The sequence below is a fragment of the Python bivittatus genome, unplaced genomic scaffold (assembly GCF_059951505.1).
Source record: "Python bivittatus isolate LINGU-HERP-01145 unplaced genomic scaffold, Pbiv_v1 ctg000850_np1212, whole genome shotgun sequence".
Lineage (NCBI taxonomy): Eukaryota > Metazoa > Chordata > Lepidosauria > Squamata > Pythonidae > Python > Python bivittatus.
The window spans coordinates 40,135,690-40,158,992 of NW_028277112.1; the positions used below are offsets into that span (position 1 = coordinate 40,135,690).

At 37.8% G+C, this 23,303-nt stretch overlaps 1 protein-coding gene across 3 annotated transcripts; it reads right to left on the reverse strand.

Annotated features, from left to right (window-relative positions):
- Positions 1-715: 715 nt before the first annotated feature.
- CUNH9orf85 (chromosome unknown C9orf85 homolog) lies at positions 716-23,282 on the reverse strand. Of its 3 annotated transcripts, XR_015793673.1 has the most exons (5): positions 23,125-23,282; positions 11,025-11,131; positions 6,725-6,838; positions 2,904-3,000; positions 716-1,668 (listed from the first exon to the last, which is right to left on the reverse strand). XR_015793673.1 is itself a non-coding variant. In XM_007434504.4 (4 exons), exons 1-4 carry the CDS (start codon positions 23,224-23,226, stop codon positions 1,617-1,619), a joined length of 375 nt encoding a protein of 124 aa, XP_007434566.2. In that variant the 5' UTR covers positions 23,227-23,282; the 3' UTR covers positions 716-1,616. The 3 variants fall into 3 exon arrangements, 2 of the variants coding, with proteins under 2 accessions (XP_007434566.2, XP_087985919.1); XM_007434504.4 differs by lacking the exon at positions 2,904-3,000; XM_088129793.1 differs by lacking the exons at positions 716-1,668; positions 2,904-3,000 and adding an exon at positions 4,732-5,341.
- Positions 23,283-23,303: the final 21 nt, after the last annotated feature.

The following is a 23,303-nucleotide window of genomic DNA, read 5'->3' on the forward strand; positions in this document are numbered from 1 at the left end:
TAGTTCTGGAAAGAATACATATTTTGGTGAAATAATTTTTTATATTCCAAACCTAAGCATCAAAATTTTGTGAAGTTCTTGCTTACAAACACGCTTAACTAAAACCTAACAAAGCAAATGGAGTAACTGGTTCACAAGCTGCTCTGTAAAAACATTTGCATGCCTGTAAGAATTTTTTGTTTCAGGGAATCACCATGACCATCATCAAGGCCATGTTCATTTATTAAGCTAGAACAGGTCATATAAATAAGCAACATCAAAATCCTAGATATATAGGCCTAACTTTCAGTGGCCTGCTGGGGTGATGGGCAAGCAAGGCACAAAACTGTCATCATACATGCTATAATTACATGCTAAGCAGTGGCTGAACCTCTACCATCATTGTTGCTTTTAAATGCACATCACAATAAATACAAACCAACTGCTCTTGTAATACTACAGTTTCCTTCTTCAATTTTCTCCAAACCAAAGACAGGAACAATAGGATATTTCTTGTAAAGCAATTGGTTTCCTTTCTCCACCTGACAAATTCATCTTCCAAATGGAAGCAAATGCAGTTTAGAATGGATCAGTTACTTGCCTTGATAATGTTTTCCATTTTTATCAGTATTGCCACTGTGTCTTAGGCACTGTGCAAAGGGTTTGCAGTAAAAGGGCTGAATTATTTCTTTCAGGTTCTGGGTATAGGATTCACAGAATGTATCTGACTGGCCTCTGTTTGTTAAGCATTTTATTCTGTTTCGGGGGGGAGGGGGTGGTTTTATTTTTTTTTTACAAAAATGCTCTCAAAACACTTTACAAAGATCAGTGGTGATAATGTAAGGCTGAGGCAGAAACGATTTAAAGGCAAAACATACAAGAAGAAAAGCGGACAGAGAAAGACGCAAGCTGAAGCCTCTCCAATGTTAGAATTATAATTCTTATAACAACTCACTAGGAGAAAAAAATAGTATGGGTGGCCACTGAAGATGGCAAAAGCCATTTTTCCTTCAGCTGAAGAGATGAACCAGTTCTGCTTCTCCTCTAGTATGATGGGGTTCTGATCCATAGTGATTTTGTGATGTTCTTATGTCTTTAAAAATGATAGCTTGGCAGAGGGAGTATTGCAAATGCCAAAATAAATACAAAAGGTGAAGCAACAATTATTGAGAAAAGGAAAAAAATTGAAGAAGTGGGAAGTACAAATAAAAGGAATAGGGTGACTGAAAGAAAGCACAGGAGCAAGGGGAAAGAATTCGAAACAATGAATATGTTAAATCAGATATAGGATACCATGCTTTCTGCCATTTAACTTACTAAATGAAAGAAAAAAGTTATACTACCAACAGAACTTTTAAGCAGATTTGATTCTTGAAGAAAATGAAATCATAAGGTTTGTGAAAACTGTTTCCAGATGCTACAAGCCCCAAAGTGCAAAAATGTCCAATAAATTATTTAGGAAGAAATGAAATGATGCCTAATAGTTTCATTTTTGAAGAATTGTTTAGACACCCATTGTTTCAGTTTAAGTTTTTAATCTGCTTTGTGAGTAAATCCAGATCTTCATCCTCATCCTCCAGGCCGCTTAAGTTTTTTTCATCACCTTTCTCAAATACATCCTTTCTGTTCTTCTGTCTTCAATGGTTTTGGGAAGGCTTCTCCTCAGTATTTTCCAGATTTGTCTGAATTCTATGAAAAAAGGCACACAGTAATATTTGTCAGGCTTTATTCCTGGTAGGAAAGGAAAAGAGAACTTTTATCCATTCCCCCATGTGGCACAAATCTAGTGCAAAAACGGATGGACTGCAACCAAGCAGAGGAAGGTGAGGTAGACAGAACAAAGTGATGTCTCATGTTGGCTAAAGAGACATGCTGGTACAGGCATAATAAGAACATTTTTTCTACCTGGAGTGTTCATGTCTAATGGATCATTTCACCAATCAGACAAGAGCCACTATCTGCTTCTTATGACACAAAATCTAATACTGTTTAGTGTTCCACATTGCAAAGCAGTCAATAATTTTAGCTGCAGGCTGTGGGTAGAAATACACCATATATTTCAATGAGTGTGTGTGTGTGTGTGTGTGTGTGTGTGTGTGTCACCAACAGGACAGAAAATACTAGTATTATTAAATACTACTTTAAATGTTTAAAATTCTAAATAATAAAATGCCCATTAGTTAATAGTCTAGAAAAGCAATACTTAAAAAACACACTAAAAGCCTTGCATAAACCCTGGTAGTTCCATCCTATTCATTTGGGCAGATTTAAGCAGCTAAAGTTCAGTAGCTGTGCAAGTATAATTTATTTATCCAATGAAGCTTAATTATAATTTTCTGATTGTACCCAGTTTTGCCCTAGCAGATTAATCTGGAAAGCTCTAAAATAAGGGAAGTAATTCAAACCATCAGTTGTAATAGCAAACCTAAATACACTCTTGTGGAATCACTGAAGTTATTGCTTTGTCTTCTCTGTCAGCTTTCATGCAACAACACCTGATTATCAGCAGGAAAATGGGAAATTGCTACTTGGACTTTTGTAGCCCAAGTTTGGTACCCTTAGGTCAGAGTGAGCCTGTTTCCCATCTTCCTGGTGGCATCCCTACTCTGGCCAACTCTGCTCTTCTCTCTCTGAACTCTTTTCATTCAGTTTGACCATCTTAAGATCTGCTATTTGTTGAAGATTAGAACTTGAATTTATCCCCCCACCCTTGTAATATTTTATCAACCCCTTACATAGCCTCTTTAGCCAAATAAGCAACTCTTCCCCCACCCCCAAACCTGAAATGCCAATGATTTCAAGAATTACTGAAAAACTGAAGGGGAGATACAACAGATCTGGACAACAAGGAACCCAAGGAAAAGGAAATATCACAGGCCTGGAAGATAAAAAGACAAAAAAACCTTTGTACTCAGCCTACTGACCTTCCTATTTGCTTTTCTCTTGAACACACAGTCCAGTTCATCAAGGTCCTTCTTAAAATAAGCCATCAAGAACTGGACACACTATTCCAAATTTGACCTAATGATGAATGGAATGGAATTGTTACTTTTGGTAACCCATCAAACTACCTTTAAGTTTGTTTGGTTTTTTAGTAACTGTTGATTCACAATCAGTTTATGGTCAATTAAGATACCCAGATCCTTTTCTACTATAGTGTTCCCAAGCCAGATTTCCTAATCTTATACAGGTGAAACTCGAAAAATTAGAATATTGTGCAAATGTTCATTTATGTCAGGAAGGCAACTCAAAAGGTGAAACCAATATATGAGATAGACGCATTACATGCAAAGCGAGATATGTCAAGCCTTACTTTGGTATAATTGTGATAATTATGGCGTACAGCTTATGAAAACCCTAAATTCACAATCTCAGAAAATTAGAATATTACATGACATCAATAACACAAGGATTGGAAATAGAACAATATCGGACCTCTGCAAAGTATAAGCATGCATATGTACTCAGTACTTGGTTTGGGCCCCTTTTGCAGCAATGACTGCTGCAATGCGGCGTGGCATGGATGCTATCAGCCTGTGGCACTGCTGAGGTGTTATGGAAGACCAGGATGCTTCAATAGCGGCCTTCAGCTCCGCTGCATTGTTCGGTCTCATGTCCCTCATCTTTCTCTTGGCAATGCCCCATAGATTCTCTATGGGGTTCAGTTCAGGTGAGTTTGCTGGCCAATCAAGCACAGTAATCCCATGGTCACCGAACCAGGTTTTGGTACTTTTGGCAGTGTGGGCAGGTGCCACGTCTTGCTGGAAAATGATGTCAGCATCCCCATAAAGCTCGTCTGTGGAAGGAAGCATGAAGTGCTCCAAAATCTCCTGGTAGACGACTGCGTTGACCTTGGACTTAATGAAGCACAGTGGACCAACACCAGCAGATGACATGGCTCCCCAAATCAACACAGACTGTGGAAACTTCACACTGGACTTCAAGCATCGTGCATTGTGTGCCTCTCCATTCTTCCTCCAGACTCTGGGTCCTTGGTTCCCAAATGAGATGCAAAAGTTGCTCTCATCAGAAAAGAGGACTTTGGACCACTGGGCAACAGACCAGTTCTTTTTTTCTGTAGCCCAGGTAAGACGCTTCTGACGTTGTTTGTTGTTCAGGAGCGGCTTGACAAGAGGAATACGACATTTGAAGCCCATGTCCAGGATCCGTCTGTGTGTGATGGCTCTTGATCCACTAACTCCAGCCTCAGTCCACTCCTTGTGAAAGTCCCCAACACTTTTGAATGGCCTTTTCCTGACAATCCTCTCCAGGCTGCGGTCATTCCTGCTGCTTGTGCACCTTTTTCTACCACACTTTCCCCTTCCACATAACCTTTTATTGATGTGCTTTGATACAGCACTTTGGGAACATCCAACTTCTTTTACAATTACCTTTTGGGGCTTTCCCTCCTTATGGAGGGTGTCAGTGATGGTTTTCTGCTCAACTGTCAGGTCAGCAGTCTTTCCCATGCTTGAGATTCCTACTGAACCAGCCTGAGCGACCATTTAAAGGCTCAGGAACCCTTTGCAGGTGCTATGGATTCATTAGCTGATTAGAGTGGGACACTTTGAGCCTAGAATATTGAACCTTTTCACACTATTCTAATTTTCTGAGATTGTGAATTTGGGGTTTTCATAAGCTGTATGCCATAATCATCACAATTATACCACAGTAAGGCTTGACATATCTCGCTTTGCATGTAATGCATCTATCTCATATATTGGTTTCACCTTTTGAATTGCCTTACTGACATAAATGAACATTTGCACAATATTCTAATTTTTCGAGTTTCACCTGTACTTATGTCTATTTTTTTTAACCTGAACACAAAATTTTATTTTACATACCTCTCTACTAAATTTCCTCTTGCTAATTTCAGCACAGTATCCTAGCCTCTTGGAATCCTTTTGAATATTGATTCTGCCTTTTCTGGTGTCGATTACCCTTCTTAGCTTCAGTTACATGCAACCTTTTTATATTCACAGCTAGATATATATAACAATGCTGAGCATCAGAAAGTGGAAGTAAAAGCTTCATGGCATTTTATATAAGCCTACTCCCATATGTTCATGTAGAGCCACTGATGATTATATTTGCTTAAAGTAGTAGCATCCAATCAATATTTTGCCATCTTATTTATAAGGCTATCATGTTTTCAGCATCAAACTTAGGATTGCTCAAGATAATTTTTAAAGTATATTACCAAAATAATAGATTTGCACACTTCAAATCAAAATGATATCATACACTCAATCTCCTCTGCATTTGGACTTGCTTCTACCTCCACTCCAAGCAGAAGGGAAAGTCCGAGGTGCAGAAGGAGCGGATGCTCAGTTTGCAGAGGTTTCTCTCTCAGCTTGATCTATTTAACAAAAAATGTATCCAGATCAAATGACCCAGATCAAATGACTCTGGCAGTATACAAGACTCTCCCAATAATATAATACAGGAAGTCCTCATTTAATGATGGTAATTGGGACCGGAATTTCCATCACTAAGCGATGTGGTCATAAAGCGTGATGTCACATGACCACATCGCTTAGCAACAGCAATCCCAGCAGTCCCCATTGCCATAATTAAGTGAGGATCGCGGGTGGTTAAGCAAGGGTCTCATGTGACAGTGACAGTGACTTGTGACTTCCTGCCGCCTTCCCACAAGCAAAGTCAATGGGGAAGCCGGCAGGAAGTTGCAAGTCCCAGGAGGCTCACAAGCAGGCTGGCAGGCAGGTGAGTGCTATAGAGTGCAGGTGAGTGGTAGGGGGTGCTGCAGCACCACACAAGTGCAGGCAGGGGGGTGCTCTGGAGGGTGGAAGGGCACGTGGATGGCTGTGCAACCTGTCATCAGCGTGGCCGGGCAGAGGGTGGGTGCTGCGGAGGGTGGGATGGGACATGGGAAAGTGGTGGGAGCGGGAGCAACTTACAAGAGTGACTTGCAACCTTCCCTACTGGCTTCCCCACTGATTTTGCTTGTGGGAAGCCAGCAGGGAAGATCGCAAATGGCGATCACATGATTGCGGGATGCTGCAACCATCTTAAGTGCGAGCCAGATGCCATGTGCTCAAATTGCGATCACATGACCGCGGGGGTGCTGGGACAGCTGGAACTTCAAGGACCAGTTGTAAGTACCACTCGTTCAGGCTGCTGTAACTCTGAATGGTCGTTAAACAAGTGGTCAGTAACCGAGGACTACCTGTAATGAATCACAATAATGCTGCAATAAAAAAATAAAGCAGATGATGACCCTTTTCCTCACTAGGTATTAAAAGAATCAAAACTCCAATAAAAATACAGGTAGTCCCCAGTTTAAGCATGAGTTCCATTCCCAAGGTCTGTCCTTAAGTTGAATTTGTAAGTAAGCTGGAACGGTATTATTGTATAATACTGTATAAGTAGTATTGTGTAATTAATTTGAACCATTATATATTTAACTCAAATCATTGTGTATTTTGCTACAATAGGCTCCATTCTTAACTATGGATTGTCTGTAACCCAGGCGTTCTTAACCTGGGGACCACCCGTATATGCTGGAAACAATTTCAAAAAGGCCAGGAATGAGGGTGCTACATAAATCCCTGGGGCACGTAGATTCCACAGATGAGAAGTCCTGGCTTCTAACCCATGTCCCCCTCACTTGCGTGGTGACAAGATCCTAACCAGGCCCTCTCTTGATGATCTCACAGGACAAATTTAGTATGGATCCTAAGGTAACCTTTAGGTAATTTTATGGAATTACAGAAATTCTTACGGAATCACAACGTCTTCCCTCTTTCCACACTTAGCACACAGCTCTAGTTCACAGGCACATGACTTGCAGATAATATGGTACGAATCTTTTACTGTCTTCTGCAGACATTTTATGCTATTAAGAGAAAAAGGAAAGTTGAATTAAAATACTTAATATGGCTACCTGACACAAAGCATTATAAATTAGCAATCTGTGAAGTCATAACTAGAATCTTTCCAAGTTTCATGTATTTAAAGAAAGATATTATTTGTAAAAACTTTCAGAAATTTTGAAACAAATGTAGTAGAAGGATAAATTATCTTGGGAAGAAAATGAAGTTTGTAATGCCTAATTCCTTATCAGTTCTAAGTTTCATGATGCTCTTTAACAGTTAATTGTTCTTAAAATGTGTTAAATTAAATTACAGATAATTTAATTAGATCTGAATGTCATAATACCTGGCCATATTTATTTATCTTCTAGTGCATCTTTCAATAAACTTTTCTGTTTATTTTTCTGATCATATTTACCATTTGACAGAAAAATATTTAATTGTTCAAGCAGCTATGAAACTAAAACTGTAAACTGACATATTTAAATGTTTACTTACAGTTGCCAACCAGCCTCTGCACTTTTTTTTTTTTAGCAGCAACTATATCATGCACATTCATAAACTGCCAGAGCCAGTCATAGAGCTTTTCTTTTTCTGGCCAGCTGATAATCCTGTTCATATGTTATTCTGCTTCTTAACTGAAAAGACATCTTAGGCAAGTGAGGGGTAAAAGGAATTGGAGGCTGAGCTGTTTAAAGATCTTGCCAACCATACTGCAAGAGCAACATGTGTAGCAAATATCTGGACTATACTGCTGATAGTTCTACATTTGCAACATTTCAAAATGTTTTTCAAACATTAAGCCCTAATATTTGCTAAGTATATCAAAGTAATGCTCTCCTAATTAATGCTTCTTTTGTGAAAGAAGGCCCTGGCTGGTGCGCAAGAGGACCTGGGTGTGCTGGTGCAAAAGAAGGACCTGGCCAGTTGTGTGGCGGCAGGGCTGGATGGCAGGGCAGCAGGTAGGCAGGCAGCCAAAAGGGCAGAGATGAGGGGGAGATAGGTGGATAGGGGAGTTGATGTGGAAGCAGTCCCTTACCTTTTTCCAAGAATGGCTTGGATCCAGGTGGGTCCTCACCTAATGACCACATGGGATTTGCTCAACGACAGCAACTGGGACTGCTGGAATTGCTGTTGCTAAGCAGTCTCATGATGTTTTGCTTAACTACCGCATCGCGATGGAGTTGCCGCTCCCAATTAGGGTTGTTAAGTGAGGACTATCTGCATTTTATCAAGCTATTATTGTCCTTGCTAATATGTAACCTTTCCTTGCTGACACTTAAAACTGCAACTCTTTCATGATTTATTTTCCCAATGTAATGTAACTAGCACAAGGGGAGGGGAGAGGATAAAGGGGTATAAAACTTGCCCAATAAAAGCAACACAGTACCAACAGTTGTCACGGCTCACCTCTCCCTTTGTTTGCATCTGTCACAGCTAATCATAAAAGGGTCTCTCCTATGTAAGTTTACCACACTAATCAATAAAGCTGCTTTAATTTTGATTACACTAGTGTCCATTGTTCATTCGTTCTTTGGAATCCAGCCTGCGGCAGCCATAACCAACAATACTGTTCAACTTGGGAAACAGGCTGAATTATATCATCTTAATAGCTAGATTACCTCTTGAAGGAGCAGAACTTCCAGCTGGTTTATATGTTTGTTGATTTGATGGCTTATATCAAGACAAATACCTTTGGCTTGATACAAACAGCAAGAGACAATTTATAAGAGGTAATTCGATAATAAGCAGTGTATTAAAAGTATGGGATAAACAAAAATAATTAGCTCAGATTTATCACTTCTTGCTTAATTATTAAGCATTTTTTTAATGAACATGAACATGCAAAGACATTTGGTCACTGGCAAGATAACAAATTGCACAGATTGCAACAAGAAAAAGATGAAATCTTTCAAGACACTATCTTTGGAATGGTCAGAACCATCTGACCAGCTTCAATATCTTCAAATAAGCAGGATACCTTTAAAGGAATTACAAGAGGAAAGTAGAACACTAAATAATGTTGACTGAATTAGAAAACTTTATAACACAAGACTTGGAGCATTTGCTGGGCCTTTATAAATTCCTGGTGAAATATTACTGAGAAACCAAACAAGTTAAAGATGCATGATGAAACAGACACAAAATTGAAACACAATTGGTATACAACAATAAGAATTTTAGTGGAAGACAAATATGAAATTTACAGTATTACACTTAGAGAAAACTGATATAAGGTGTTTACCAATGGTGTATCACTGGAATATTGATTGCTAACATTGTTAACTCATTTTCTAAAAGCTGTTAGAACCATTACAATCAGATTGGATCATTCTTCCATATTTGGTGACAATGTCATAAAGGCCAACAACTCGGGAAAATAATTCCCTCTTCAACCTGCCATCTTCCTATTAAATATTATTTAATATTTGTATTTCTGTAAAGCACACATTAGATTTGTGTGTGCTGTACAGAATGGCAAGTTAATTGTGAGAGTATGCCTTGTTGTCTAAAATAATTTTGTATTTGAAAAACAAATTTGATACAGAACTTAATCTGATACAGAAACCATTTTTGGACTAGAATTGTACTCATGGTCCTGTACCACAACCAAAAGTTGGGCATAAAGTTTTAACATTTAATTCTTGGATGACCTTAACTCCTGGTCTTTTATAAGGCATTAAAAATCTGGATGTTCCCTCAGGCACCTGGGCCAGGAGGTTAAACCAGATCTGTTTGTGGATTGTTTGGTTTGTATGAATTAAAACTGAATTGTTTTTAGATCTAGACATATTTAAATATATTATTATTACTATTATTATTTTAGGGTTCTCTCTTGTATTTTATGTTTTGGCTTTGGTTTTAATCTTTGGTGTACCACCCAAAGACACTGCTATAGACATTGTATGTGTGCATGTATGTATGAATAAATAAATAAAATATGAATATTGTTTTACTGACCAAATAAAACTGTATTTTTCACTTTGATTTATAAATCATACTGTGCTGATTACTGTCACTGATATCTACATATTAATTTCACTTTAACAATGTTCTGTAGTTTTTAAATGATATAAAGTATTCAAATCTGTCAATTTACCCGGTTTTAGGATGAAATATCTTCTTAAAGTGGCTAGGTTCTAGAAAAATACCACCAAGGTTAGGAAACTAGGAGGTATTTTTCTCATTCTCTTCTCAGACGTCCCCTTAAAAAGCCTCTCCTATAGGCCAAGGTATCTTAACGGGATGAATTGTAATGTAGGCCTTCAAAGAATAGTAATAAAAATCAGATGCAGATAGCATCCACACATGGAAACACAGTTATCAAGATTACTTTTTAGCTGCCAAAAACCATTAATGCAACTCTGAATAATTTTCATATAACTTTGCAGTATAAAAAAAAATCCCTAAAGAAGCGCAGAAGCTTCTGAAAGTTATGCACTTCTTAACTCTATGTACAGGACTGAATTAAATCACGCTTGTTTTGAACACACCTTTTCCACTGGAAAACAGGGACTTGAATAATACTGATAAGACACATTTAAAACAGAGTTAAGCCCAAAGGTTATTTACAATTCCTTTGCATGAATCACCTGGTGATGCACTTAGACACAAATGTATGTTACAAAGCCTAGATATGTTTTTTAATGAAAACCACATTCAAAAGTCTTAGAACAGATAAGGGTCATGGAAAAACTATGCTTAAAGCTGCCCAGAATTGCTTCCTTTGTTATCAAGGAAAGGGCTGATCACTTCCCACTGTTTTTGTGGTTAAAATCACAGCCTCCTGAGGCTGCTTCTTGATTGCCCCTAAAAATATGGAAGAACTACTTTTACTTATTGAACCATTCTAGGCTTCAGAAAATTGAAGATGCATTTTCATATTTAGGCTATTTACCTACATTAAGGTTAAGGAAATGGTTTATGGCTTCAGTTTAATTACAGATTTCACAATGCAGGAGGGTTTTATGTTAATCCTTCCTTGGCCTGCCTTGTTATTTATCAATTAAGCCTCAGAAGTAGATAACAATGCATATTTTTAGTATAGTTGACTCCTACAGCATTTTTGCTTTCTTTAAAAAGGGGGAGGGGGGCTTCTATGTAGTCTGATTTACCCTGTCTTTGGCCACAATTGAATATGTTTCCATATCTGCTGGACTGCCCAACTAGTATATGGCAACTAGTATATTACAATAATAATTTACTCACCATTTTTTAGCCTGTGTTAATGGCTTATACTTATTAAATTTCACACGCCATTCCAGGACCTCCTTACAGTGTTGACAGAGCCCTTCATGGAGTTTTGCATTGATTTTCTATGAAAAAAAGTTGAGAGTTCAGATTTAATGATGTGCACAAGACTCATCTTTCAAATCAGTAACAATTCAATTTTAGTTTAACTGTTTTTAAAACAATATTTGCTAATAGTTTTCTATCATTAGTCATAAACTACAATAGATGTATTTCCTACACCATATCTTTTCTTATATACTCATCAGCAGCCCCTCATTCCTATGGAAGTGTCCTGTAGGCATTAACAAGCGGAGAGAGCCGGCATTAGGAATCATTTTTAAATTCAGTTTGATTTTCTGGATTATTTTGAGGAAAAATACCCAGTAAGATTTTTAGGGCAAGAATTAAATCTATTATTTATCTTTATCATTTTTATGCCCAGATTCATGATAAGAAACAAATCTAGGTTATTATGAGGTTGTTAATAAAATAGTAGACTTATTATGAAATTGAAATTAAATCCCCCGGGGTTTTATATGGGTTCTTCCAAAAGCAAGCCTAGATATAACTGCTAGATATATCTCAAGTAGTTCTGTGGATTACAGCCAAAGAGCTTGGTATTACCCAGTCAGATTTCTGAGTTTAAACATACATGCCTACCTCGTGCAATATTACAATCTGTTTCTGAAAATTCACCCAGATTGAATAATAATAAAAAAAATTATTATATTTTTAAAATTATATGGAATGGGAGGTTACTCTTCAAAAAGCTTGGACGTTCAAGTTTGCCTTGAAAGTACAATATCAGGTCTATTTTTTGTATATTACAAAGAACTGTAATAATACTTAGTTTATTCAGTGTTTTACCTTTTTATAATCAGTCCAGTTCCACCCCATTATCCTCAAACAAAATGCTGAGAGATCTCTATAGTTCAAAAATTGACAACCTATTATAACCATAAGCCTAGGAAAACCAAGGCTTCATACAAAAGCATAACTATTCTTTGCCTGGAATCTTCAGTCAAGACTAACATTGTTGGGAATTTTTTAATTAAGTTGCTGACTGTCAGTACGTACCATGTATTAATACAGTAACACTATGCTTACTACAACACCCTTTCAACAAAGCATCCTAACCCATCAAGCTGCCCTGCAATTTCTGAGTGTCAGAAGGACCTAAGCCATCTCAAGTGGAACAAGCTACACAGGACAACACTCTTCCTATTGCCCTAAAATGACTTCAAGAAAACCTTCCACATTTTTTTTTTTAACTAACTAATGAGATTTTTGAAACTATCTCAAAAACAGTCTTTTCAGAGCCATATACCTTTCATTAGGATTTCTCTTTCATTTTTCTCCTTTCACTATAGTTGTTCAAAAGATTTTTTTTCTTTCAGTTTTCCAGTCCTGGCTCCTAAAGACAATGTCAGTACTTCTTGTGATCAAGAATGTGCAATACAAAAATAACCTTTGAACTTGACTGCTGGCTTACATATGAAGTTAGACAGATAGATAGCATGCTGTCTCAAAAGAAAGGTAGAGTTTTACCCATCTTGAAGTCCAAGTGTCATCTCTATGATCAATATCACTTCGGAACAACTGAATGAAACTTAAGGCAATTGAGAACCTCTTCTGAGGACTGAAGCTCATAACATTTCACATAAAGAAATACCCAAATGTTCTGCAATGGAAAATTTAAAGTTGGGGTTGTTTGTGTATGTGTTTGTGTTTAAAAATATCCTCTTATGATTTCTGTGAACATACACACATAAGCCTAATGCTGTATTTGCTGCAAACGATAAAACCATACTATTTAGTAAAGACTGCCCAACACACAAATACCCTCCTTTTTTAGTACAAAGAATTTTAGGGTCATTGGCTCTGCCTCACTACCAACAAACACACCTAATTTTTATTGTGTGACTGTGCATCACACAATCAAAACCTACCTAATCTGGTGCCCTTCAGATTCCTGGAATTGCAACTCCTAACCAGTATGGCTGAGGAAGCGGCCTCAGAGTACTCCCCCTTCTCTCCTGGCTCTGAATAGGTTACCCTATTGTTTTGCGGGAAGACATCCAGGTCATCACTGTGGATTTACATCAGGGATGGGCAATCAGCAGCTCTTGAGCCATCTAGTATATTCAGCCTAATTTAATGCAGTCCTTGGCCTAATTTCAAAAGCTTTCTGTAAGACATCAGTCAGCTCTCTCCTGTTTGAGAGTGAAGAAGGCAATGGAAAGAAAGAAGGAAGTGTAGGAAGAATATATTAGCTCTTGCCCTACCCTCCATGTAGCTCCAAAAGATTACCTTAAGAGGAATGTATGTCTTAATAAGGTATCGCTTCCTACTTTGCCTTAAGAACAAAGTGAAGGCAATGGCAGAAGTGGCAAAAACAATTCCCTACATTAACCATTAAATCCTATAAATTGCTAAATCCATGGACACCTATGGTAATTTGTTGACAGACACCTACTCAAGCCTGAAGTAGGATTTACTCTACTCCACTCCTTGTACTGAGAGCCAAAGAGAAAATGCAAGGAGAGATACCTTCCAGTTGTGGGAATTTCATGGATCACCATAAACTTTACTGTACTGGGGAGTAAGATACCTCTTATTCAGTGGTGGCTTTCAAGTCATTAAGGCAAATTTTAAGTACTAGTGCTTTCAGTTGACACAAAAAGCACAGAAAACCAAATACAAAGCGTATTTAAGCACTTGGATTCAAGGTATATGCTTGCTTGCTTGCTTATTTATTTATTTAATTTATGTAGTCACCCATCTCACATATGTGGCTCTGGGCAGTACACACAATCTTTACGTTCCTAAGAGAAAAGAATTTGCAGAACTAAAGAAGGCATCCTGTTGTCCAGCATCTCAATTGTCAAGAAGCAGAATAACAATTGTCTGTTCTCCTTGCTGGATAACAAGGAGATCCTAGTCCATCCTATCTTATCAATCTGCCCACCTTGCAGACAGGTAAGCACTCTTTGTGAATTGAAAGACAAACCTCTCTCTTTTTTCATAATTTTTAAACCGCTCTCCACTCTGGGCCCAACACTCTTTGCTGGACAACAGATAGTTTTATACAGCAGAAAGGATCCACAGAGAAATTCTTCAGCACTATAGTTAGGAGTATAACTTTTATAAGAAAGTACTATTGAGACTGAAGCTTGTGTAAAACAAAAATAAAGATGAGCTTTGTTTATGAAATAACATGATAGAAAAGCCTGGAGAGCCAGTCTGCTGTAGTGGTTAAAGCACCAGGCTAGAAACCAGGAGACTGGGAGTTCTAGTCCCACCTTAGCCACAAAGCCAGCTGGGGGACCTTGGGCCAGTCACTCTCGCTCAGTCCTAGGAAGAAAACAATCACAAACCACTCTTGAAATCTTCCCAAGAAAACTGCAGGGACTTGTCCAGGCAGTCACCAGGAGACAACATAGGCAGGCAGGAAACCCTGAGTTCCTAAATCCTATCTACAGCTCAGACATAGTGTGCTGTCCTCCATTATGGAGAGACAGTGAGACCAGTGTGTACCTGAACTGCACAGGCCTGAGTTAGAAGAGAAAGAAGACTGAACTGAGAGAGGAAGGAAATGAGGAAAGCCCTGAGAACCAATAGGAGGTCCCTCCATAGGAATATGCAAAGTGAGTCTTTCAGGCAAGGAAAGCAGATAAAAGTGCAGAGTCCCTCTGTTAACTGTCTCTACATCTATTGGCTCTAATGGTTATAGGCGCAGAAAGTCAGTGCATAATAAATAGAAATACGGGCTGGGCTGTTAAAGCAATAGGCGTGCAAGTTGCATATTCGGGAGTCTGAATTCCACATCAAGACATTTATTTCACCTGTATACGTGTTGTTATGAACCATATGCTATAGCTGTGCAAAGCATCTGAAACACATACTTTGCAAAGTGTATTAGCACAGCAAAACACATCTATTTAAAGCATAAAAGCAATCACGTCCTGTGGAAGGTCATGTGGCTGCTTTGAAAATTCTCTTCAGTTGTCTGTGCGTATGTATGCAGACATTTCTGCTAGCACTGCCAGAGAAGAGGATGTGCATATACACAGATATATGCAGACAGCCAAATGCCCTTCAAGCCTTGGATTACTGCAACGATGTCTCCCTCAGGTTGCCCTGGAAGACTAACTCAAAACTGCAATTGGTACAAAATGCATCAGCCCACACACCAATAGGTACAGGATGATTCAACAATAACTATTTTGAGGGTGCTGCACTGACTTCCATTAGATTTCTAAGGTGCTGGCTTTAATCTAGAGAGCTCTACAGGGTAAAGTCCAGGATATCTACTATGGAGAGAATTTTTATTGTTTTGTGTAACTCTTATATCCTCATGCCTAGGTCACTGATTGGCCCTGTATATCTAGCCAGAATAATCTTAATTGCAAAACCATCTTTTTCATATACATGCCATGTATCTTCCCGCAGTTGTAACCTTTGTTTCACAAACAGTATGTGTTCATAAACTGCAACATTCTCAAGAATACTGATAATGGCTGCACTGACAACTCTGCCAGGTCCAAGTAGGATGTGGGGTAGGTAACACCTTCAGTGCGAAAATGGGATGGGGTTTGCTCTCTGCTTATATACTGTGGCCTGCCTTGCCACTGCTGGTGGGGGTGGGGGTTTTCTTTTGCTCCTCTGGTAGTTCCTTGATTAGCACATGTTTACTGCTTGATTGTGTGCCTGGTGGTAACCTTTGCTTATCTGGGTGACGATTGCTGGTGAGGCAAAGATATTTTGGGGTGATTTTGTTGGACTGATTCTTAAGTAAACTAAAAGACCCAGTAGCACAAGAAGAAAAAACAGGAGTCATCTACAACATACAGCGTAAGGACTGTAACAAACATTATGTAGGACAGGCAGAAGACTAGCAGAGCGCATCCACGAGCACCAACTAGCAGTCAGAAGACATGATGAAAACTCCTTAATCTCACAACTCATGGACAGACTTAAACATAGGTTTAACTGGGAAACTCTCAGCATTTTAGACCAAGCTAAATCCAAAACTGCAAGAGAATTCTTGGAAGCCTGGTATTCAGACAAGGCAGCAATTAACAGACACATAAACAGCATTTACATATTATTCAAAAGAGACAAAAGACCAGAAGATCGCCTCACCAGCAATCATCACCCAGATAAGCAAAGGTTACCACCAGGCACACAATCAAGCAGCAAATATATGCTAATCAAGGAACTACCAGAGGAGCAAAACAAAACCCCCACCCCCACCAGCACTGGCAAGGCAGGCCACAGTATATAAATAGAGAGCAAACCCCATCCCATTTTAGCACTGAAGATGTTACCCAGCCAGGTAATGAAACACTTGCAAGAAAAGAAACAAGCTCAGAGAACCCCAAGGACTCCACTCCTGTTTGTACTCCTTATCAGTTGCAAAAAAAAATTTAATTGTCAAATGTATATGAATGCTCATCTTATCTCTATAACCCTCTGAAGCTTTTTGCTCTTAACAGCAAGAGACCAGTGACTCACTGTAATTTACTGGTTTTAATAAAATGATTGTTGGATCCTCACCAATTGTTGATGTGTTCTTATGAGAGTTTTTCCAGCATGCTACAGGTAGCCCCCAGGTTAAGAATGAGTTCTGTTCCCAAGGCCTGTCCTTAAATCAAATTTTTATGTAAGCTGAAATAGTATTATTGCATAAAACTGTATAAGTAGTATTGTGCAATTAACTCAAACCATTGTGCATTTAAATCAAATCATTGATTTGTGTATTTAACTCAAATTTTGCTACAGTAGGCTCTGTTCTTAACTATGGGTTGTCCTTGAACTGGGCAGGAAATGTGCGTGCCTATCAAACTTCTTTCTCTAAAAATGTATGTCTTATATTAATTTGTGTATAAAAAATAACAGAACATACTATCTTATATATTCCTGGGAGCACATCAGCATCATTGACCATTTTAATACTTTGGGGGGGGCGGGCAAAAAGCAAGCTCCAAAAGACAGTTCAGGGCCAAGCAGTAAAAGAAATCTATGATGCTAAGCAATGTTTTTTGTAAGAAAAAAACAAACAGACTGAGCTTTCATTTACTATTCCTTTCCTTTATTATTCCATTAATGGACTACAACATCACAACTGGAAAAGGAAATGTTTCTTACTAAGTAATGACAAAGACAAGCCTGTAGTATCTGAATGTACTTGGAATGCAAAAAGGCATGCGCAGAAAGGCTTCATGTGTGCAGCTCTAAACTGATTGCATACTTTTCCCAACAGCTACTTAAATATCAATCATATAGCTTGTCAAACCAGAATCTATGAGAAGGCCAAAGTGCATTATTTTAATGGTAACGAAACATGAAATACTGCAATTATAAAATAAAACCATGACTCAGAGACTGTAGGTTTTCATAGTTGCTATTTATTGGTGAAAAGACTTCCAGGCAATACCATGTGAGACAATGAACATAAGCTGATGTTGCACTAGCTGTGACTCGTTTCCTGTTTGACATTTACTTCGTATTCCAGGTTTGTTTTACCTGTATCTAGAAGCATTCTTTGGTATTCAACTGGTTACACACACACACTCTCACACACTTGGTTTTCATACTCAAATGAAAACCAATATTGCATGTGTTGACTTCATCCTCCCATTGCAGTGTCTATTCTCCTTTCCAAAATGTTCAGATTTTAAGGTTCACAGGGGACTGATTGGAAGAATGATAACTAATTGTTCCCAATCCAAGGGCAGAGGCTATGGAATAAACTTACTGGGTTTCAGTCCATCCCCCAAAATGTAAAAGATAAGGAATCTGATGAAAATATACAGAAAATACAGTTCATACTAACATGAGAAAAGATAAATAGCCATATATAATGCATTTTATGCTGCAATAATATATCACACTGCAACACGGCAAAACATGGTAAACGTCACAGTAGGATAATACAGAATTTTCCAGCTGAGGTAAAAAAAAGCTCTGGCAAATTTAAAAAATCCCCTGTACCACCCTTTGATTACCTGTTTTTCATGATCTTGAAACTTTCCATATAGGTAACAAGGAAAAAGAAGTGAGAAGCTGGATAAGCTGTGGATCCTCCAAATCTAAAGTTCTCTACCATGCTCACAAGACAAACTGAGATCAGCTTCCCCACTCCACCAAAAAAACAAACAAACAAACAAACAAATCTAAGCAAGGAGCAAGAGATATCCATGTGCTGTCTTCCGACTTTTAGAAAACCGGGTAAGATTGAGGAAGCAAGAACTATGCAGAGTTCAATAAAGTATCTTTAATGCCAGTCTTTGAACATTCATTTATAGAGGATTCATTAAAGGTGAGTCTCTTTGAAGGATCTTTTTCCCAAGTTTCTAGCCACTTAGACTGACCCACTGGTTATAAGATATGCTCCCAATGGATCTGTTTAAGATTGCTGATGTGTGCTCTCCCTGCCTGTACTTTTCCAGCTTCCTCTCAATCATTCACATCTGTATTCACCCTGAGAAAGGGATTAAGGTTACTCGGTTAATTATGGCATTTTTATTTTGCCCTTTGAAAATTAACCCCTTGACTCTGTGTGTTTATCTCTGTCTGGACATATATGTGTATAAAGAAGAGTACAAATAAAATAGGATAGGAGGGAAGGCCTCAGGCAGAAAAGTCTGCAAAGGGCATCTCATGATTTGGCTGATACTCCAAAGAAAAAAATAATCTACATCAATCAGTCCAACCTCAGAAGTTGTTATGATTCTCTAGTAAGCCAAGAGCCGAATTCCTATTTTTTTTCTAAGTCAAGAATAGTGAAAGCAATACAGAAGTTAACACCTGCATCAGGCTATTTTCAAAACATTTGACTATCACATGGGCATCCAACAGATGTCATACTCTAATTCCTCTGCATGGCAGAAAGGATAAAATCCAATTCATATTTCCATTTATAAAAGTAATTTTTCCAATAGAATTTGAAGAAGGAAACATTTCTTTCTCCAAGCAGACTCCCACTTATTCCCAAAATATGTTTGGAGTATCGCCCATGTCTCAAAAGCTGATCTGGGGGGCTATAGAAAGAAGGGAAATGAAGAACCACTGTGAAATGAAATCCACTAATGTGACACCAGGTTTCACCCAAAGTCCAGTTTAAGATACACAAGACAGGAAATCAAGAAAGTGTGCTAGACACTATATGGGTAAGTCTCTGTATATTACCAGTTTGATCCTGATACACCAAGCCAGACATGAAAAATATTTCTACACAAATGCATCCGTAGAATCGGATCAATATGTTACTGTTCTCCTGCTCTGTTCCCTGTACAGTAGACCTGAAAAGTGAAAATGACACAAGTTTGGACTGAGCTAAAATGGTTTAACCACCAAAATATGTACACGTGTGGAGCAACATACAAATTAAGGACTTAAATAGCCACATACCACAGTTTGTTTTTTCTAACACTATATCATTTGGTACACACCAGTTTTCAATGACAGATGGTAGGGACTTTTTAAAAGACAACCATAATTCTTGGTAAGTCATACCCTTCTTGAACTATCATTTACAACCAAGTATTTGCTAATGAAAAAAAAAAAACCCTCTGCAAATATATGAGGAAAAATATGTGAATTCTATTATTAGAAAGAGGAAAGAACAGAAATTTAAAAAGCAAGTACTACAGCAGGGCACAGTTATGCCATATCATTGACTCATAAGAGGAAACTGAAATATAAATACACAAAGGCCAACTGTGGCATATATATTAAGTGTATTTCACAATGACCGCCCCCTCTTATCTTTTAAAATGTTTGTTCCATATCAATGACCATATTTTCTTTGAGATTTATAGATGGGTTTCACTGCCCTTCTATAATTATACAAAGTTAAAACACACACACACACACACAAGAATTTCCTTTAAATATTTCCTTCATTGCATAAATCATTTGTTTTTCAAGGACTAAAACTCAGTGTAATGAAAGTGAATAAGGAATTATTTATACATTACCCTACAAATATCTTTGAATAGTGCTTAAGTATACATTTGTTCTATAATTAAACTACCTATTTTTATATTATTATTATTATTATTATTATTATTATTATTATTATTTTGCCATAGGTTATGACACTCCACCTTTGTTACTTGTTAAACACAAACTAGAACTGGCTCTTCCAGTATTAATGTTTAGGAGTATGACCAAACTGGATTATTGTTTCCAGTGCACAAATATTTGTTTCTCTAAAGTGCTGCCATCATACCATCTGTATGCAGTGGTGGACAATGATTGAACAATAAACAGAAAAAACAACATTAGTGCTCAAATAAATAAAGCATTTCTTGAACGAAGGGACAGTAGATTTTGTAATAGGCTTTAGCATACATCCAAGAGCAGCAAATTTCATAAAAGTGGGCATCCATAACATAATACCTATATACTTTTATCATCTGCAGAATATGATACAGCCTTATAAATTATACAGAATGAAGAAAGAATGAATAAGCTAATTTTACTATCTATGGTACAATAGCTGAATCTAGAATCATCTGTGGAAGCTGAATGATGTCAGATGCAGGATAGATAAAAGAATGTACTTCTGGCAGCACATAACTGAAGTTGCCTATCACAAGATGCATAGCTTTAAAAAGATGATTAGACTGATTCACAGAAGTTTGCAGTAAGAGTATTCACTGCCTTCAAGATCAAAATAATGTGGTATTATTTTGATAATAATAGGGATCAGTAGCTGGTGGTTATTGAACTCATAACTTGTTGGCAGGCTTTCCAGTCAACTGAAGTGGAAAACAGAATTTAGTGTTAGGCAGGTGTTTGCTCTGATGCAACAAGACAGTTAATTTGCAACAAGCCAGTTTTCATCCAGTAGCTACAGTTACATTGCTCAATATTTTGAGGGAATATGTAGTAGATTCTTGATAAGGTAGTTTTACACATTCTAGGTATATATTTCCTCACCCATATACCCCAACTAACTATTTTCATTCTAAATGTTGAACAGATCAATCCTATCAAGCTTTAAAAAGTCATATTTATTAAGGGACAGCAAGATAGGAAAACAAACAATTAAATGATGAACTTTATTTCTAGTTGGAACAAAAATAAGCATTTGTACATATTCATATACTGATATGGAGCACACATACATGTATATGTTTCTATGGCTCCAAGGTTAGAAACTGTTTTAATTCTCCTGAATCCAGTGTGTTTCTTTTAACAGCCATTTATACACTGTTCTGTCAGGGTGCTTATTAAGTGACAACAACAAATATGAAGGCTGGGTTCACAATTGCACTAAGCTGCCTTCAAGGTGACTTTATTATCTATCTAACCTCACATTACATTTTCAGCTTGTTATCGTATGACAGGTAGTGATGCTCTCAAGTTGAGCTTGACTCTTGTCAAACACAATCATACAGTTGTCTTGCAATAGAATAGAAGCAGTTTGCCTTTTCTTCCAGGATATTTTTCTACTTCCCACTCTAGCCTAGAGCCCAGATATTTCTCTGTGGTCTCTTATCCAAGTAAGAACCAGTCCTGACATTACTTCTCTGCCCTAATAAGGTCACCCAGATGCTGCTACCTGCTATCTTATAGTCATTTTTTATTCCTCCAATCCATTCCTCCATCTAAACCAATAAGATTTAGATAAATATTAAAGAACCCCCCCCAAAACCTCCTTATTTCTGATTAAAATTGAGCTGTTCTAAGAGTTGCATCATCAACTCACAGGATTGTCAATGATAAGTTACATTTCTCAGATCCTAACCCATAAAGTCAAAATATTTATATTTTCCCATGAGACTTAAAAAGTGCCTAGAATTAGATGCTAGAAAGTGAGAAATACAGTCATTGGCCTTGAGAGATTTAATTTTGAAAATAGCTGATGCTTGTGAATGAACTTAGCCATTCCAAAAAGGTTTAATGGTTTACATTTGTATAGATTCTGTTGTCATATTTGTGTTTTCTCAGAAACGTTTTTCATTTCTTAGGCTGAGAAGTCACATTTTATGTCTGAAATTTTAGGCACTTAAGATTATCAAAAAGCCTCTTCATCACGTCACCTTTGGCATTCTTCCATCATCCCAAAAACATCTCTAGGATTTGAAGAGATTTTTTTTACATGATGTTCTTCCTGATATATATATATTTTCTTATTGTCCCAGGCTTCTACATGCTGTTCAGTTTTAATGATAATATTTACTGTTCTGCCATTATAAGTTTATATTGGACCAGATCCAGATTATATCAATTGAACCTAATTCCATTCAAATTACCAGAAGTCATGAGTGCACTTTTGATTTCAGTAGTAACTAAATCTGACTAATCCAGGCTGAATCTGACACATTGTTTTTATCCTTTTATCACTACTGTAAGTTGCTCTGGTTTTGTTAAACAAACACATATTATTACACATTTTATGACTGTGATTTTGCAAAGGTGGTTATTTTGTTGTTGTGTACTAATTTAGTCTGTCTTTGTTCCTTTCTAAAGGATGGCCAATTAGTTGCTTAAATAAGTGCATAATTCAATTCTTAAGTGAAACAACTCCCTCCCATTTTCAACATAAATTAGTAAGGGTCATCATTCTACCAACCACACCCAACTTCCATTTTGAACTTGATTAATACAGCATCTTCAACTCATGTGTATTAAGAGATGGTTACTGCAATGAGTATTCAAAAATTGCTGCTTTCTATGCTTTCTCAACCTTACCCAACTAGTTAGACCATTTTAATGAAGGTATTTGTGTGCATGCTTTAAAACAGACAAACAAAAAGAAAATGACCAGGTGCGATCAAGGATTTCTAACAGCTGTTCAGATCTCAAGGCACACACATCTTCTCACTCTTAAATAACCGCACGAAAACTTCCACACCATCATTAAAAAGTGCACAAAGTTCCTTTGCAGGCCGCCCTCCTATAGAGAGGAGGTGAAACACTGCTACTGTTTAAACTAGTTTGGGGGTTGCGAGCCAGAATCTAAGACATCTGATCAACCCACGAGAGGATCCGCCGCCGCCATTTCCAACATGCTCTGAGACCGAAAGGATGAAAAGCACGCTGAAGTCCGGCCACGTACCTTGCGTTGGGCGCTGGTATCATACTTATCATTCCGGAAGGCTTGAGCGTTCTGGTGCCGTTGAGCTCGTGTGCGGGACACATTTCCTCTTTGCGAGCTCATCTTCCATGCCGCTCTCTTCGCCCGGAAGCAAACCGGCTCCTCGCATCCGGGGAAGAGGTTGGCTGAAGCGCCTCAGG